General features: G+C 38.0%; 1 protein-coding gene across 1 annotated transcript in view; it reads left to right on the forward strand.

Moving 5' to 3' along the window:
- LOC109075976 (anosmin-1-like) overlaps positions 1–19,530 on the forward strand; it is a 67,949-nt gene that overhangs the window by 27,197 nt on the left and 21,222 nt on the right. Inside the window, exons 3-6 of the mRNA XM_042748865.1 lie at positions 7,874–7,936; positions 10,057–10,261; positions 12,340–12,524; positions 14,490–14,619. Of these exons, the coding sequence (XP_042604799.1) occupies positions 7,874–7,936; positions 10,057–10,261; positions 12,340–12,524; positions 14,490–14,619 (583 nt within the window). The remainder of the gene's footprint in view (positions 1–7,873; positions 7,937–10,056; positions 10,262–12,339; positions 12,525–14,489; positions 14,620–19,530) is intronic.

The raw sequence follows: 19,530 nt of genomic DNA on the forward strand, positions 1-19,530 counted from the left end.
AAGGTGTTGTCAGATCAGCCTTTTTAATTTTTTTTTTTTTTCAATTAAGAACATTGGCAAAGGTCAAGCCATTTTTATCATTTTCTGATTATGAAAGGGTGATGCATGCCTTTGTGTCTTCTCACCTGGACAACTGTAATTCCCTCTGTGTAAGGTTTATGCTTATCAGTCCATGCTGTTACGATTACAGATTGTCCAGAATGCTGCTGCTAGATTGTTGACAGGTTCTTGGAAACAGGACCACCTTTAAATGGTATTGCACCATCTTATGTTTCTGATTTGTTACAACCTTACTCACCATCAAGATCACTCAGGTCCTCTGACCAGAAACACCTGATTGTTCCTAGGTCGAGATGTAAACTGTGGGGGTACTGTGCTTTTGCATTGTAAGCCCAGAAGCTCTGGAATACTTTGCCTTTGCACAATGCCTAATTATTGGTGTCATTTAAGTCTCTTTTAAAGACTCATATCTTCTCATAGGCTTTTTTTTTCTTCAGAATATTGCTCATTGACTTGTTGGAACCTGATGGGGTTTTAATTTTTAATTTTTATTTTTTTTAATAATTGTTCGAAGTAAGGGCTGTATAACAGATGTGTGTATTGTATTTTATTATTTTGCACAATGTGTACAATCAACTTAATGTTGTTTTTAATTGTGCTTTAAAAATAAATTGCCTTGGCTAGCCTTACAACATAAGTCCTCTATCAAAGCATTATAAAGTGTTATTATGTATCATGGACTTGTTATTTTGGCTAGAAGTGATGGTTTGAAGTCAAAACGCCTTAATTGATGGATTTGTTTCTTTCAAACATGCAACTTGTGTCTTTTCAAGACATTAAATGATGGAGTGGAGTGGTGTGGATTACTTGTGGATTATTGTGATGTTTTTATCAACTGTTTGGACTCTCATTCTGACGGCACCCATTCACTGCACAACTTATTTAGACAGTGTAGTTTCCAGTGCTGGTGGACGATCACTGTAACAGTCTACAGGAAGCAATAACTTTTTATTCATTTATTTGTCAAAAATGTATATTTTGTATTTAGAAGTGGCAAAGAAACTGATTCCCAAGTTTTTAATTAGGATTCAGTGGAACTGAAATACCTAAAATATTAAGATCTGTTGGTCCCACTAATACTTTACCTATCACCTGATGAAATTTCATCATAAACCCTCATCTCGTGTTGAAATATCAGCTTTTTCTTGCTGTCAGAGAAGATTAAGTGTAAAGAAAAGTCTCCCACAGCGTTTCCGTCAGAGACCAGTCAGTGCAGCCTGACAAGGGCAAAGAGTCAGCGATCCACTTGAAGAAACTATGTCTGGGTTCTTCTGATCTGGAGGAGGATGATGAGGAGCAGTAGAGAAAACGCTCTCTTCCCTGTGGGGCGTCTCTCAGAAAACATTCATCTTCAACACTAAATTAAAGAAAGGTTTTGGTCCACAGACTGAATGTAAGGAGCATTATAGGGAATTCTCACAGAGCTATTTATGCTGTTCACCTGTTATTACTTAACCCTACATAGAAGTCAGTGGACTTGTTTTGAAACATTTTTTACATTGCTTCAAAAATCATTATTAGTAATCTTGTTAACTCGTCATTTCAGGTTGATTGTGATTAAAATGTGACAAATTCCGATTTCTGGTTGGGTTACCTGGTGTTAACTCTGTAATATTCACCAGTTTGACTGGGTTCAGGTTGATTTACAGACTGGTTGATAACTGGTTGGTGTTATTTCATTATGTTGATATGTGAATATTATTCCATTATTCAGCTAGTCACAGTGAAATGGATGCTCTCCTAAATACCATTAGGTGGTAAAACTTCTTCTGTTGTAAATAATTACAACAGAAGTAATTAATTTAATGTCTTATCCATCACAGCAGTGCTGTAAAGGGGAATAATTTAGACATACTGTACAACTTCACAAAGAGGATATTATCACACCTTTACCTAAATCTTGTATTTCATTAACTGAAATAGTGTTATTATGCAAAATTAGTCAAATGTGTTTTTTAACAAGTAGCTTTTCCACAAGATGAGGTAAATACTAAAAGAAAACACAATCATGGTAACATACAGTACATGACACTACAGATAATAATTAATGGATACATTCAATAAATGCAATAAATGGTAATTTTACAAAACATGGTGTGACATAAAACCTAAAATGCATAACAGATATTAAAGTTAAGAAGAAATAGTTATTTCAATGAAAAAAAAAATCAATTTACAGTTTGTCACTATAACAACTATAAAATAAGATGTTCTTTTTTCACTGTACACTCTTAAAAATAAAGTTTCAGTGGATGTTAATGGTTCCTGATGGAACCACAGCTGCCAATAAAAAAACCTTTAAGAGTTTATATAGTAAGGCAATTTACTGTTAATCAATAAACAGGTTTTTACTGTAGCCTTTTGTAGACTTTTACTGTTAAAATGACAATAACGCACAAAACAGCATGGTCTGAATAACTGAATAAGGTAAGAGAAAGTGGTTTAACACACCCGGGTTTTATGTGGCCATGTAACCACATAAGCAGCATTCTTACGCTTTCTTATTTTATACAGCTTTCTCACAATAAGCAGTTTTCTGCCATGCATGTGAATGTAGTCAGTATAGCAGGCACTGTTAGGAAAAGCCCACATGCTATCAGTACACTAAAATCCAGCAAGCGTCACTTCATTCATATGCATTTTAGCACCACTCAGAAGATAAACTCACTAGCTGACCTCACTAATCGGCCTAAACTTCAAATCACCTCATTGTGAGGGGAAGCTGCATCGCGGTTTTACTTCTTCACTGTTACACTGAGAACTTTTATAAAAAGAAGCAGCAGATGCTTCTTCACTCATTCATCCGTCAACATATCCCACAGTCCCACAGTGTGTGTCATGCCAGAGCCCTTTGTCTGAGGGAAATTAGTTTGTGATAACCTGTGTCACAGCTACTGGTCTCCATGCACTGACCCCCTGCCGCAGTGTTTGTGGTAGATCTGCTGCTCACAAACGTACTAATGCAGTCCAGATCTCTGGCTCTCTCCCCTTCACACCCCTTATTCTCGGGAGTGTGTTGTCATATTGATGACTCACAGACAGTGTGTTTGCCAAGCTGTGTGTGTGTGTGTGTGTGTGTGTGTGTGTGTGTGTGTGTGTGTGTGTGTGTGTGTGTGTGTGTGTGTGTGTGTGTGTGTGTGTGTGTGTGTGTGTGTGTGTGTTGTGTTGTGTTGAGGGCTGTCAGCAGTCATTAGATGGAGGCTGAACACACAGGAGCTATACTGAACTCAACTGAATATACAGAAACATGAAAACACTCCATAGGGACATCATAACTGACAGTCTATGAATTTACACTGCCATATAATCTTTTGATAAACAAATTTTGTTTGTCCATATATGTAAGGACTTGGATTGCATTCAGTGTGCGTTTGTAGGATACTTCGAATCTTACAAGTTTACTTTTAAAAAGCTGTTATTGCAGATAATGTAATATTAATGAAATAAAAGGCCACTTAAGTGTATCTTAAGTACACTTCTAAAAATGCACTTTAGGTTTTAAAGTACATTTTGAATCATTGTTTTATTAGTCTTTTAGTATTTGATTATAATTTAAACTGTTGTGTGTTATTCAAAAATTACATTTAAAGTTAATATATTTTACACATACTAAACAGCAACTTCAACATTACAAATGTGTAATTACAAATATATTATAATGCATGACTTAAATTCATGTTACATTACAGTATGGTAAACATTTATGTTTGTCAGTACAATCAGCAGTACACTTTAACCATATTTCAGAGACAATAGTACTGTACATTTTAAAATGACATTACTCTAAAATTCAGCTAATTGCATTTAATCTAAATATTAATTATCATACATTTTCATTTAATTACAGTTAACATGCAATTAAGTAAACTTTGCAGCCAAATCACACTTAAGTATATTATTTTAAAGTTCATTATTTCTGTAATAAAATGTGTGCTTTTTACGCCAGTGTTGCTATTCTGGCCTCCTCAAACAAACAAGTAATATTTTCAGGGTAATAAACCTACAAAAAGCTGTACTCATAGTTGACTCTACATATCTTTCCACATTTCTACATTTTAACATAAAAACACACTTCACCTTAAAAACAGACCCCTGTTTTTGTTGAAGAATTTATTTTTGTATATTTTGTACTTTTGACAGTATTAGTATTGGATAAGTTTGGTTGTTTTCCTTTCTGCAGACTGTCAGTCTGTAGTGATATGGGCATTGGCTAGACACTGGTATCACCAGAAGAAAAACAAATCTTATTTGAGAAGAACATATTTTAAAAAGAATCCCTGTATCCTTTTTAATCAACGTCGCTATAAATGACAGATTTAGACTTCGATTTTCTTGATAATAAGATTATCTTTGCAGTAAGGTGAAACTAGTTTCACTCCATGTCTCTACGCATTCTTATTTTCTGTCCATTTTCTTCTTTAATGAATGTGGTCTTGACTTTGAGTTCAGCCAAATGAAAGCTGTCTGTTCAGGTGGGGGATAGATGGGGGCAGATGTCAGAATAATCCATCACATAACACACAACAGATGTGTTCAAATGTTCCAGCACATGACCGACTGGAGGCCCAGCCAGCAGGGGTTCAGCTGGGAGCATGTCTCATAGGGAACGGATCACTTAGATTAGAGGGGAAAAAACTCACTCAGTTCTGAACGGAAGAAATGTGGTCATCCTTTGTATCGGATGTTTGAATGCTTGTACATCTAGGGCTTTAGTTGCACAAATCTGATCATTAGGATTGACCACATTTTGTAAGCAATGAAACCGAATCTGTTCGTGCATACTATATCCACTATATCTAAATCGTTTTCCATTGTTATCATTAAAGCATCAGCACAAAGCCAAGTGATTTACTTCTACAATAACTTAAAGCAGTTGTCATTGGAAAGAATGGGTGGAAAACTGGAAATTATATCTTCACCATGGCTTAAATTATGAGCTGCATGAGCATTAGCAACAAAGGTTTTGCTGTATTTTACTCTCCATTCATAAGGAAACTGATTTGTTCATTCATTTATCATTCACTTTGTGGTTTTAGACTTTGGTATACTCACAACAAAGTTCTTCATCATTCTTTATTTATAGAAAGAAAAACCTGAGTGATGGTATGCTGTTTGTTATATTTAGATCCCACGCTGCTGAATTCATGAATACTGTGTGAGCAGGTGCAACAGATAGTGTACAGATAGTAAGAGCTATACAGACAAACATCACTCTCCTGAGTGGCACAAGTCAGACCTGTTACATTGGTGCCGTGACCTGGAAAGTGGTAAGTGTGATGAGTGGGGCGGGGCCGAGAGCCGTGGGAATGGAGCGAGGCCGGTGGAGTGATTGGGAAATGAGGGACACCTGCTCCACTCACCGGTCTCGAGTCCCCCGGTAGGGTTTTTGTTTGTGCGCAGCAGTCGATCGTGAGGGGCTGTCGCGCTGTTTTGTGTTTATTTTGTTATTAATGTTTTATTTAAATGTTCGCCGGTTCCCGCCTCCTTCTTCCCGTGATTATGGAGTTTTTATATTGTTACACTGGTGCCGAAACCCGGGGGGATAGGGAGGGACGCGCTGCTGAAGATCCCTTGCCGCAGGGGTAAATCCGCAGTGCCATCGAGCAGGGCCTAGCAGTCTGGCGCCATGGACGCTCGAGGCGGTGGGCTGGAGTGAGTTGCCAGGGACGTACAAATTCGCTGCCGGCTGCCCGTGATATGGGGGTATGTGACGAGTGGGGCGGGGCCGAGAGCCGTGGGAATGGAGTGAGGCCGGTGGAGTGATTGGGAAATGAGCGACACCTGCTCCACTCACCGGTCTTGAGTCCCACGGAGGAGATTGGGAGGATACAAAAGAGGAGCGACGACAGTGAAGGACGAGAGAGGACCAGGCCTGGATTTTATTTTGTGTTTGGTTTTTGTTTGTGCGCGGCAGTCGACCGTGAGGGGCTGTCACGCTGTTTTATCTTTATTTGGGTATTAAAGTTTTATTTGAGTGTCCGCCGGTTCCCGCCTCCTTCTTCCCGTGATTATGAAGTTGGTTTTATCGTTACAGTAAGGTTTAGGGGGGAGAGTGTAATAGAGGCCATATAAGATAAGATATAACATAAGTTTGCAGGTACTCCTCACTCCCCTGACCTCAAGAGGCACACACGTAACCAATGCCAAAGGTTGTGGTCTTTAATTTATTTGTTAATGCACCTGCCTACCATGCTGGTTGATGCTGGTTCAAATCCCTCACAGAGTGGTGCAAGTCAGACAAATTACAATGGTGCCGTGACCTGGATAGTAGTGAGGCTTATGGGCATGGCTACACAGAGGCAACATACTAAGAGCTGTACTGGTAAACCGCACTCCCCTGACCTCAAGAGATGAACTAGCAGCTAATACTGGAGGCTATGGCCTTTAGCGTCCTTATTAGTACCCATCTCTCATATTGGATGCTGGTTTGAATCCCATTCAGAGTGGTGCCATGACCCGGAAAGTGGTGAGGTTTAGGGGAGAGTTTTAGGAGAGTGTAATGGAGGACATATGTGTTGTACAGGTACACCTCACTCCACTGACCTGAAGTAGCTTATGCCAAAGGATTTGGTCTTTAGTTTTCTTGTTAGTACACCTGCCTACCATGCCACTTGATGCTGATTCAAATCCTTCTCAGAGTGGCGCAAGTTGTACCAGTTACTTTGGTGCCATGACCCGGATAGTAGTGAGGCTTAGAGGCATGAGTAAACAGAGGACAGATACTAAGAGCTGTACAGTTAAACCTCACTTCCCTGACATCAAGAGGTGCACTAGCAGCTAATTCTGGAGTCTATGGTCTTGAGAGTACTTATTAGTACCCACCTCTCATATTAGATGCTGGTTTGCATCCCATTCAGAATGGTGCGAGTTGGACCAGTTGAATTGGTGCCGTGACCCGGGTTAGAGTGAGGATAAGGGGGATAAGCAAAACGGAGGGCATACAGTAAGAGCTGTACAGGTAAAACTTACTCCCCTGACCTCAACCATCATACAAGCAGCTGATGCTGAACCCTGTGACCTTTTACATCCTTGTTGGCATGCCAATTTACCATGTAAGTTGGACCAGTTGCACGGGTAGTGGGCAGCAAGTTTTCACTTCAGCACCCATAATAAATGAAATGAAAACACCTCATTCATGCACTGCATACATGTGTGCTAATCCGGTGTGAGGGCCTGAGTGAAGAAGTGAAACAGAAAATATATTTTCATCAAAGCCGGTAGAGGCCCAAGTCACACCCACCTATTAAGGTCCAATGTAATTTAGAAGGTAAAGCAAGCTTTTTCAAACCACCAAAGTGAACTCAAATTCACCTTTTCTCCAGATTTCGAAATGATGTGACACCTGTTTGTTGTGTGATTTCACTTTGCGTGTACCAGGGCCTTAATGTAGCATAGTTCACTTTAAGGGGAAAGAGTGTGTGAAATTGAACATCGATACAGATTTACACCTTGTTCTTGCAAAATATTATTTCAGCTCAAGGTTTAGTGTTGGGGTAAGTTTCCTTAAAAACTCAAAATAAACACAGGGTAGAAATGTATTTAAACCAGACAACATCTAGACTTGGTCAAATTTCAAACCCATGAAATATTCATCAATCTGTCAATATTTTAAACAGCTTGTCTCCACAGTTTGTAGTTCTGCCATCTGCACAATGCAACACAGTTTGAACGTGTTTCCACGGCTGCTGTACTGTAACAGTGCATTCCTTGTACTCACATGCAAATACTTGTGTGTTCTGTTTCTCCAAGGCTATCCGTGGCATTTTAAAAAGTTATAGCCCATACTCAGGACTGTTTATTTGTTTGTCTGCAGTGCCTACAACCATGCAAGGAATTATGGGAAACAAGACGAGCCCTGTCTCCCAAGACCTGCGAGGTAAGTCTTTCAACGGAAGAATTCCTCCTTATGTTTTCGCCAACTGGAGATTGTTACAGCCGTGAAGGAAAGGCTAATTGTGTGTGACGTTTCTCTGATTAAAAACCACACAAATGTAAGTCTGAGATGAGCTTATGAATTAGCACACGGAGCCATGTAGTCACGCTCTGCAATCAAAGACGTGTCAAGCATGCGTGTGGTTTTGTGTGCGTTAGTCTAAAACGAATTGAAGCAGCAATTGAACGACTCTCAGAATTCCAGTGTGATTTTATGGCCCTTTTATCCCATGTCCCCAGAGTGGCTTAGAGTTGAACACAGAGATTATGTTTCCCTCAGCGGAGATCAGCACGTTATTGAAGTCAACCAGATAAGAGGTGTGTTTATGTCCAGACCTTTGTTCTTCACAGAAAGCGCAACAACTGTTAACATCTTGTTGAAATTCAGCGATCATTATCTCAACAAAGCTTTAATTTAAACAGTCAGCATGAAGTGTTTCAACGCTTGAGGTCCATCAGATGGACGCGCTGTGTGGTTCAACTGTGCATAAGACGCGTTGGGTAATAAGTACCCAGAATTCTTCACAGCCACTTAGAAACAGGCAGTGAAGCCCTTTGTTGTTTTCCCAATTCTGTGATTCACCCAATGGAAGAAACATGTGCCTCGTTCAGACTGACAGAAGTGTTGAGTTGAGTAATCTTGGAGATGTTGTGCAGATGAACCATTTCCAGAGCACCCCGCTGCCACATGTGTGTGCAGAAGCAGAGAGGTTATGTGTGTTTGACTCGGGCCGTAAGGGACAGCGTGTCAACGATGGCTAGAGCACATGAGTCAGTACAAATACACGACAGGACAGACACACTGAGACCGCCGGACGCCTTTGTGGCTCACCCGGTATGGTTTGGGTGGGTGGCTTTGTCTAACCGCTGCGTACCACTCGGTGTCTGCCTTTCTTTCACTTTTTGTCACTCCCTGACTTTGCAGCTGCCTCTCATTAGTGGTGTATGTGTGCTAAATCAAGCAATACTATTACTATTGCTATTAGGGTTAGTGAGTTGAACAAACCCCTGTACGGTCCCTCCAGGATTTTGCGATTTTGCAGTTGCAGAATTAACGCAAATTAAACAAACTCTGCACTGCATTATATGTGGCAGCTTGCATTTTTGTCTTTATTTTAGCAATAAAAAAAATTCTAGTCAAATTCCCTGCCGTGGTATTGCAGTGAATGTCATTGAAATTGAGCAGGCATGGACAGACCATATATCAATTATTAAAAATAAAAAATTAATAATAATAATTTAATCTATCCAAATTATTTATTTATGACCTACAATCATATATTGTCTTTCCAGTAAGGAGTAAGAGAGACCTGTGCCTTTTTTGTATTTCCTTGTCCCTAGAGCATGGGACAAAATTAAACTTTTTTGAAGTTTAATGATAATTTTAACCTACTATACACACAGAATGTAATGTATATTAGGGTGAATACTTTGTAAACTTCATAATGCCTGATTTTACCAGTAGATTAAATTTAAATAAGTACAATATTTTATTGCATATGCACTTTTTAAAATTTAAGTAAATGCAATAACTGGTAATACTATTATAAACAGTGAAAATGTATTTTAAAAAATAAATTTAAAAAAATATATATAATAATAGACAATAATATATTTGTTAAACATGAAATGATCATTTAAAATTTCAAATATTTAAAAGGCGCAAAAATATTTACAGATAATTGTTATTTACTGTCTTTCTGTCACTAACACTTAGAAGTACACCATAAAAATTGATAGATTTGCTGCAAAACAACAGGAAAACAATCCTGCAAATATCACCACAATTTTTGAGAGAAGCAACAAATTCAGTCATTTTAGACTGCTAAAATAAAATAAAATGATGGGGGCTGTCTATAGTAACATATTAAACTTACCACTTTACCTGTTATGCCCTGTTTTTGCTGCTGACATTAATGTTACTTAAATGTGTGTACTGTTCTGTATTTACACTCACATTTCTATTAAAACCCTAGTATAGACTTACAATGCTCTGTCAATTACCTACTGATGGATCACAGAGTCTCCTTAAATGAGCTTTTTATCTCTGTGTCTTCGGTAAAACATCATGAGTGTGTGACCAGTGCTGAGTTCCTGCGCTCGCTGCGGTCACAGAAGCAGGGCGACTGTCCTCCGCCCCAGCGGGCATCCGGATTCGCTGCAGCCTGTGTGGAGGGCTGTGGGGTCGACCACGAGTGCTCCGGCTTCAAGAAGTGCTGCTCAAACGACTGTGGACACACCTGCCAGTCCCCAGCCAACCTTTACAGAGGTACCACATACTGCAGCATGGGATGAGAATACACAGCTTATGGGGCCAATGGTTGATGCATTTAGTTGAAAAATTTAGTTAACCATGCATTTAGTTGCATTTGTAAAACTGAAAAAATAGTCATAAAAATATCATTGATTTTTAATTGGAACCATTTATTAAAGGGGTCATATGATGCTGTTAAAAAGAACATTATTTTGTGTATTTGGTGTAATGAAATATGTTTATGTGGTTTAAGGTTCAAAAAACACATTATTTTCCACATACTGTACATTATTGTTTCTCCTCTCTGCCCCGCCTTCTGAAACGCATCGTTTTTTTACAAAGCTCATCGGTCTGAAAAGTGAGGTGTGCTCTGATTGGCCAGCTATCCAGTGCGTGATTGGCCAAATGTTCCAAGCATCTTACAGAAATGTTACGCCCCTCAACATATACTGTTATGGCGTGTCCCGGTCAGCATGACAGGACGAAATCAATAAAACCCATTACAAACGAGGCAGTTGTTGTATCCAGTGGGGACATAATTACTGATTAAAATAACTTATACTGTCTTTTTACACATTGTGTTGCATATCGCGCTACGTAAACATAAAACCATGTCTGCATTTGTGATCGGAGGAACGACAAACAACAAGTGCTACTCTAAACTGCTCAAAATCCACGTTTGAATCATCAGTGACAAATCCTTTACATATGTAAACCTACTTACATACCGTGAGTCAGAAGCGCCAGACTGTCCTTGCAAAGAGTGAGGAATGGCCAGAGTGAGCGGCAGCCAGCAGCTATAACGAGGAACGGCCAGAGGATTCAACCAAGGAGCAGCTGGGGGTTGCGGCAACCACATGTGATGACCCCGGGCTGGACTCCACTTCGTCCACGGTGAAAGCCGATCTGGCGAACCACAGCGCAAAGTTGATATATTTCCTCAGCGACCAGCACGGATCAGCTCCAGGCATGACAAAGTGGATATTGTGATCTTTTGGAAGGCCAAACAAAGTAGTTTCGCTTTCACAATGACACACACAGCTTCTCCATGAATCGGCGGCGGCGGAAACAGCGAGCATAAAACTTACTCCTTCTTTCTTTGCGTGAACATTTGGGTGGCGTTTTGCAAATCTTCCCACACAGTGACGTAGACATGTGGGGGCGTGTTTAAATTAGATGTTTTAGGGGGGTGTGGACAAGTCTTAACTTTTATAAAGAATATCTCTTTGGATTTGAGACTTTAGACTTTGCAACTTTACAGATCCTCTTTATGCACCAAGAGTTTGTAACACTCCAAAGAGAAAGGAAAAATTTAAATCGCATCATATGACCCCTTTAAATGTTTAGATTGGATGTATTTTAATAGTTTTTTGTGAAAGATTTGAATGTTGAAATATGTATGATTTTCTTCTGTAAGACATGAAGACATTCTGAAGAATGTTGGTAAACAAACAGTTGTGGCTCCCATTCACTTCCATTGTTTGGACAAAAATTAAATTTAAATAAATGGGAATTGAAATTGGCTACCAAAATTCTTCAAAATATCTTCTTTTATGCTCCTGAGAAGTATGTCATACAGGTTTGGAACGACATGAGGATGAGTTTTTTTTTTTTTTTTTTGGATGGATGAATTATCCATGAAAAAAAGCTAAAATTAACATATATCTCATTTATTATAATAATTAATTTTTTTAATATGTAGTAAAGAATTGTTTTTTTTTTGTTTTGTTTTTTTTAAATACATTTTGTAATATTGTAATACAGTTTAAATCATATGAAATTAACTTTAATACAAAAATTTCTAAGAAGCTAAGAAATTACAAAGGTCTCTAGAAACCATGAAAATGCATTTAAACTTTTTTTTAAGATTTCCTTCATCTCAGACGTCCATTTTTCCTTGACCCAAATTTAATTCACAGCTGTGTCTGCTGTTGTTTGTAAAAGGCAAGAATTAAATACTCAGTGAGACTTTTATATAATGTTGTAATTTTGACCTGATTAGCTGATTTATTGTCACCCTCGTAGGCCAAATAGACTTCCCTTGATTCATTGTCCATTCACCTTTTTACCTCAAAGTCTCTGTTTTTTCTCAGGAGTGCCTTTGAAGCCAAGGAGAGACATTTCCTTTTCCGAGGACCAGCACGGACATCTGAAGGTGACGTGGATGTCCAAGTTTAACGTCTCTGTTGAGCCAGTTCTGTATGTTCTTCAGAGGAGGTGGAATCATGGGATTCACCCCAGCGAGGACGACGCGTCGGTCTGGCAGACCGTTCTCATGGTAAGTGCTTACGGATACAGAGCTCTGATTAAGATGAAGAGTCTAGTTTATTCAGCGTAAGCACATGTGGGTTTGAGGTTTGTGGAAGAAGTCTTGAATCCACTGTTACACATAATTCTTCAAACCTCCTAGTAATGTCTTTCAAGGACTTTTAGAGAATACCTCCATTCTACTAAAGCGAATGGTCATAACGGGATCTGTGCATATAAGTAGAACTATATTCATATGGTTTATTAGCTATTGATGTGTGTTGTTAAGATCATTTAGAGAGTGTTTATAATCTGCTGTAGAGCTGGACACACTTGCCAAACTGCTTTTAGGGTTTGCTGAAACCAAGGATTCAATCAGTCTCAAACTACTAAGTAGGGATGTGCAATATTGACACAAAATGATATCTCTTTATTTTTGGGATTTTTTCGCTATAACAAAAATTAAAGGATATTTTGCTGAGTGTGTTTTTGTGCAGGTACCTTGACTGGTTAATGTCTGTCATGAATAAATAAATATGACACTAAAACGGCCAGTTGTTCACTCAAACATTTCATTCATAACAGCTGATTCATTTAGAAACATTAATTCTTTATGAATGGATCATTGAACCATTGACTCATGATTTGTTCAAAAACAGTTTAAAAAAAGTTTATTCAAGAAAAAAAAGACAGCAGTGTTTCCACGCACAAATGTTCTGCTCTGGCTTTGTTTGGAACTATTTTCGTAGACAAAAATGTAACTCACTCAGTATAAATTTCTTGATTGTTGAATTTTATTGTACTATTGTATAAAATCCACAGTACAATAAACAACATTTGCGTTTACACTCACGTGCCGATATTCGGGAAAAACGCACTTGCTTATGTAATATTGCTTAACTATATGATATCTTATAAACATAAAAAAAAAACAGGAATGTTTTTGAGGAATTACATGCTCTATAATGTCAGCTCGCACATTGTTAAAACAATAATTACGATATTATTGTAAATGATAAATATCACATTCCCATACTAAGTTATACTACTAAGTATTTGTATGTATTTGAATAATTTGCAATACACTTTCATTTCAGCTTTTGAAACCCTCATGTACACTTGTGTCATTTATATGTGAAAAATTGAAAAAAGAACACTCAATTGTATTGGATGTTCACTTGCAGTGTACATTGAATATTAAAACTATATTTTTAATGCAGATAATGTAATATTAATGAAATAAAAAGCTACTTATGTGTATATAAAAAGAGACACTTTTATGACTGTTTCTAAAAAGTGTACATTTAACAGTATGTCATAGATAAAAGATGTGATTTCAAAGTAAACATTTTTTTAAGAGAATTAATTATGAAATGACTTATGAAGATGTGCTAAAATTTTACTCAAGTGAGTCACTCGTTGCACTCTAAAGGTCAGCTAATTGTATTGTAAACTATTAGACATTTTCATTTAATTGTAATTAATATCCTTTAATAAGTACTCTTTATAAAAGTATGCTAACTTCTTTTTCACTCCTTTTATTTTTTTACACTGAGGGAAAGCCAGAATAATTTTCTTTGCTAAACACCATACCAGAAATGCTGTGTGCTGAATTGAAAAGAGCTCAGAATGTTCTTTTAAACATCTTTTTTTTTTTTTTTTTTTTTTTTTTTTTTTTTTTTGTAATCACACTTAAATGAGTGTTTTCTTCATAAGCAGTAAAGCTGTGCTGACTGGTCTTCTCAGGAGATTAAGAGACATTGAAAGAAACAGGCAGCTCATTGTGCAGCGTCTGAGCTCCCGGTGGGATCCGTGATGTAATGGATAGGGATGTCTGAGCTGTGCTTTTCAACAGGCCTTTATAGAGAGATCTCCCTGCGCTGGATCGAGCTGTCATTACTGGGACTCTTATCAGCATACAGCAGTGATGGAGCTCTTCCATCCTGCATCAGGAGAGGATTTGTCTTAATTAAAGTCTCTCTAACCCTTCTTCCAGACCATGGAGGACCGCTCCGTGTTGAAGGACATCCGGCCCCACAGGTGGTACCAGTTTCGAGTTAGCGCAGTCAACAGTCAGGGCACGAGAGGCTTCACCACTCCCAGCAAGCATTTCTTTTCTGTACGAGGTAAAAAGCTCTTTAAGCAATACATTACATATAATACAATTTGCTTCACATAGTTATCAGATGATGGAAGCAAATCAAATAGACTCCACACACATATTCAATACACATACACTTGTAATGGCTTTCAAGGTTTTCTGCACAAAAACTCTCATTTTCCACCCTCACCCTGACCTGTTTCACACATTTTGCATCTGTAGCACATGAGCATCACTGTGAAAGCAATCCATTTTAACAATTAAAATTTGTACAAAAAGTTCTTTATAGTTAAAAATGTCCTTTAGATTATTAGAATATTCTTCACACTAAGAAAAAGGGGTTCTTTTAAGAACTGTTCACTAAATCGTTCTTCGAGGAACCAAAATAGTTCTTTTATGGCATCACCAAAAAAAATCCTTTTGGAACTTGACCTCTTTATACATCAAACGTTGTATCTGCTAAAATTAAGATAGTAGTTGTTTATTTTTTCATTTTTATTGGTGGTTTATAAAAGCCTTATTTACATTATATAATAAGTGTTAATAAATAGCTATTTCACCTTATTTCTGCTGTTTCTGTGAGAAGGCTCAGAACCAAAACTTTACTTGCTTGGCTGTACTTTACTTAACTTTCAAATTTACAAAACTTAAATGCTGTCTTCTTACATGTGATGTGAATACCACACCTATGAATACCTATGTAGTACAAAATGAATATGTATATGTAAGTTTCACTGCTGGAGGTCGCTTATTCGAAACAATAACAAAGACATAGCCTGATCGTGGGAGGAGTTGTGTTCACCTCTACAGCCATTTTCACTTTATGGTGTTATCTTTGAAGACAGAACCCATAGCAAGCGATAATGAATAATTGCTAGATGGTACCAGAGATTGTCTGCTTTGACACTACATTTACTATTTCAGCATTTTTTAAGGAAACACACTGTTTCCAATGATTATTTGCATTATTTATTTGAAGGCACACAGCAAAGAAATTGAGAAATTTCACAGTATAAAATTGAGTTTTTCCCATTATACAGTTAAACAGTTAAAGTCGGCACCAGGATTGATTACAAAACACTAAGAATCAAGCCTAACAGCCAAATAAACCATAAATGCAGTTTTTAAATCAATAGCTCAATAATGTCTTATGTTGGGCTGTTGCAAATAAATGAGAAATGTATGAAGCGTGCATTTATTCAAGGAGGAAGTCACAGAGGACTGTATGGAGGTGTACAGTATAAGCTGCGGGAGCTTGTTTTGTTTTGATTTGATTAATCACATTGGATCTGTATGGAACTATTATCATCCCTCACATATGTTTGGCTGCTTGGATCCATTACTCCTCAAAGTGAATTGTTTCTGAAGTAATTTTAATATATATTCATTTTGAACAGTAATGAAGTCGCATTTTATTTCTGTCAAACAGAGTAAAACACACGGGACAGTTTGTTTAAATATGGCTTGGGGGTGGTGGACAGTTTCCAGGGTTGGTTTTGGACCCCGAGTTTGGATTGGGTAGGAAAAAATCATTTTAGACCAAGATTGCAGATACAATCAGCTTTATCTCAGAGCAGCAATTGGCAAGCATTTATATGTATTTTATGGCTAGTGTAAAGCTCTGTCCAAAAAGCTCTTTACCTATCAATTTATTTCTTCACATTTTTATTTCTTTTTTTTCACAATGCGTAAATACTTGAATAGTTTAAAAATGACATCACAAAAGAGCTGAAACTGAATTGCTGTTGTTGCGAAGATACACATGGCTGCTCTCCAAAAAGATCAAATAAAAACAGTGAACCTTTGACATTAATAGTTTTCATACATTACAAAAATAAATAAATACAAATAATAACAAACATGAGAGCATATGATTTTACAACTGAATTTAACAGCTATTTTTTTATTATTATTATTAAATTTTATGGACTGTAATAACATTTTAACATTGCAAACACAAGCAAACACGTATTTTATGTGCTTTCCCAAAGCTCAAAACAAAAGAAGAATGGCACTAGCAATGCTAAGATTATTACAACATTAACATGCATAAACTGTTTAAAAAAAATGTATGCCACAGTATGCAAAAGTGTACATTTCTTTGGATAAAAGCATCTTCTAAATGCATACATGTAAATACTCTTAGAGGATACTTGAGAAACTGACATAACAAAATGCATTATTTAAAAAAAAAAATTGTGGGGGGGGGGGTTGCAGCTGCCTTTAACCATGTGGTTAAAAATGACCCTCAAACATCACAATAATAATAGAAATTGTATATGCACATTCCACAAAACAACACTTTCCATGTTAATGATCCCAAATGTAATTAAATATCAAGAAAAAAACATTGGATTACCAAGATTTCCCACAGCTCAAAAATCTATTTGGGTCAGATTGACATACAGTTGGTCCATTTCTCCAAAACAAATCACCGTTTAGGTGACCTGTATCCGTTCAGTATTTAGTTTACACTCGACTAAAGGCTTTGTGTCTCTGACACAGTGCAGTGCAGAGAATGTGCGAATCCCCAAAGGACAGACCAAAGAGTGCAGCAGTACTGCATCACTGCCGTAAATCCTCCGACACACGCTCACCCACGCACAAACACAACACCTCCTGCGCTCAGGGTCTGGCCGGCGCTCAGTATGTGAAACATGTTTCTAATAGTCTGAAATAAGCTTTTCCATGGATACAGAAAACATCCTCCAGGGCAAGCTGAAATCAAACTCTGATTCAAACCTGGGATTTGGCTTTTGGAGACATTCGAAGAAATGTTTTTTGGTACCAGACTGGTTAATATCATATCTGTAATGCTCTCTGATCTGAGTGATACGGCCCATATCATCCCAGACCTCAGGGGTGCTTGGGTTGGCATGTTTCGAGTTTAATAGCATGGCCAAGATATAATCACACACAGACCGAGGCAACACACAAGCTGCTGCCAACAACGACTGGAATCAAACCTTCTGCTATTTTGAAAGATTACAGACTCTTGGAGAGCGCGTGCTAAACTCAGCAAGAATAAAACGAGTGTTAGAAATATCTGACATCTTCCTGCAATGCCCTGGGAGCGTCATCCAAGCTCTTTCTCAATGTCCGATCTGCTTCGCGTCAAGACAGTCAACACACGTTAGCTAAGAGTGGAACGGAAATTAGCATGCTCCAACGCTGAAGCAATATCTCGTATTGGCACAGGCAACTTCAGAACCCATTGACACATAAACACTAAACATTTGCACAGAATGTGCTGGTGATCTTGGAAAGAAGTTTCCACCACATGGAGTTCGTCCTGACATGAAACTGCTGGAGGATGTGGGGTCTGAGGGTTGGGAGGGGTCGAATTAAGAATGCCTGATGTCAGAGGTCGGGCGCGTGGCTGGCATTGCTGGAGGGAAACCTGCAGATGAATGATCCTGTGTGACCTAATGACTCTCTGAGAACAAATACAAAGTGACAGTTTTGTGCTGGTGAACTAGCCATTATGTGCTTTGTTTAGTTGCTGCCCCCCAGTCTGAAATGAAGCTGACTTCACAGACCAAACACACTCTCTTTAGAAGCCCCACAGGCACAACATTAGCATGTGAGCTAAACTGACAAATCAAAGCATCTTTCCTCTGTCATGCTCAATGCACACTGACTGGCCTTCGAGGTAAAGCAGCTGGCCTTTTGCTTTAATCAGAAACAGAGCATGTGCTGTGCATCTTTATTTTCATGCTTTGAGACCGAATGTAATGCATTATTAGTGCTTGCTAAGTCAAGTATCACTATCAATATTGCTCATGCCTAAGGTTAGTGACTTGTGACACATGCTACAGACGTTAATGATATCTTGATTTTTGAGAGAGTGTGTGCTTCTGCTTTTCTAGATGATTGGACATATGACTTTTGCCTGGCCAATGATAAAACGGGTGAAAGCATATCATAGAGAATTGACAAATGTGGAGAAGAGCATTTAATTGCATTGGATGTGCACATGTAGTTAACTTCACATCTTGAAAATATAATTTAAAAAAAAACTGTATTTATGTCACGATTCACTAAAGCAAGGGAATGAGGAGAAGTGGAGATTTCACAAAAAAAACGTCAAGAAAACATGACGCAGACTACACATTAGACACATTTCCACTATCGGGCCAAAAGCGGGGGTGCTAGTGCTTGCCAGGGCCAGTCGCGTTTCCACTGTCACTTCCAGTGCTTGATCGTGCCTCGTCGGTGCTTCCTCGGGGCCAATGGCCTGGGTTTTTGGCCCGACGAAAACCTTGGGCCAAAGCGGGCCAGCTGGGGCTAGAGGAGTGGTTATGAACAAAGGCGGAGTTTCTCCGGGTCTGGAGAGCATCAAATAAGTTTTTAAAATAAGTTGAGCTCAAAACTCACTTTCAGTCAGCAGCGAGTGTTTGAAATAACTTGATCCGATGTGGATTATAATCACCATACAAGGTCAGAAGTATTTATAAGCGATGCAAAAGACTATGCACGCTAGCCATTAACGTTACCATAGTAAACATGGTAACTATGACTGCTTGAAGAAATCAGATGTCAGCTTCTTATTCTCTATCACAATGGTGTATTTATTTATTAACATATTTTATCTTTCATAAGTCTCGTCTCGAGTTTAGCCCAGCGTAGCCTTTGTCATTGAAATATAATAATGGTTTTTGTTCGGGAGCTTTTATAAAAATATAGAAATTATAATTCTTTCTAAATGTGATGTATGTGACTACAAATAAACAGAAACCAACTCGACTAAATAAGCAGGCTATGTTCATAACGCTTTGTTTCTGTGTGACTAATTTTAAATCCTGATAAATTAATTCATTATGATCAATGTATCACTTATTATAGTAAAACGCCGATGCTTTAGGATTTAAAAAAAAATAACAAAGCATGCAAACAAGCGGCCACTTTTATCATGTTCATTTTGTGATCGCGCTAG

This window comes from Cyprinus carpio, chromosome B22, assembly GCF_018340385.1.
Source record: "Cyprinus carpio isolate SPL01 chromosome B22, ASM1834038v1, whole genome shotgun sequence".
Taxonomy (NCBI): domain Eukaryota; kingdom Metazoa; phylum Chordata; class Actinopteri; order Cypriniformes; family Cyprinidae; genus Cyprinus; species Cyprinus carpio.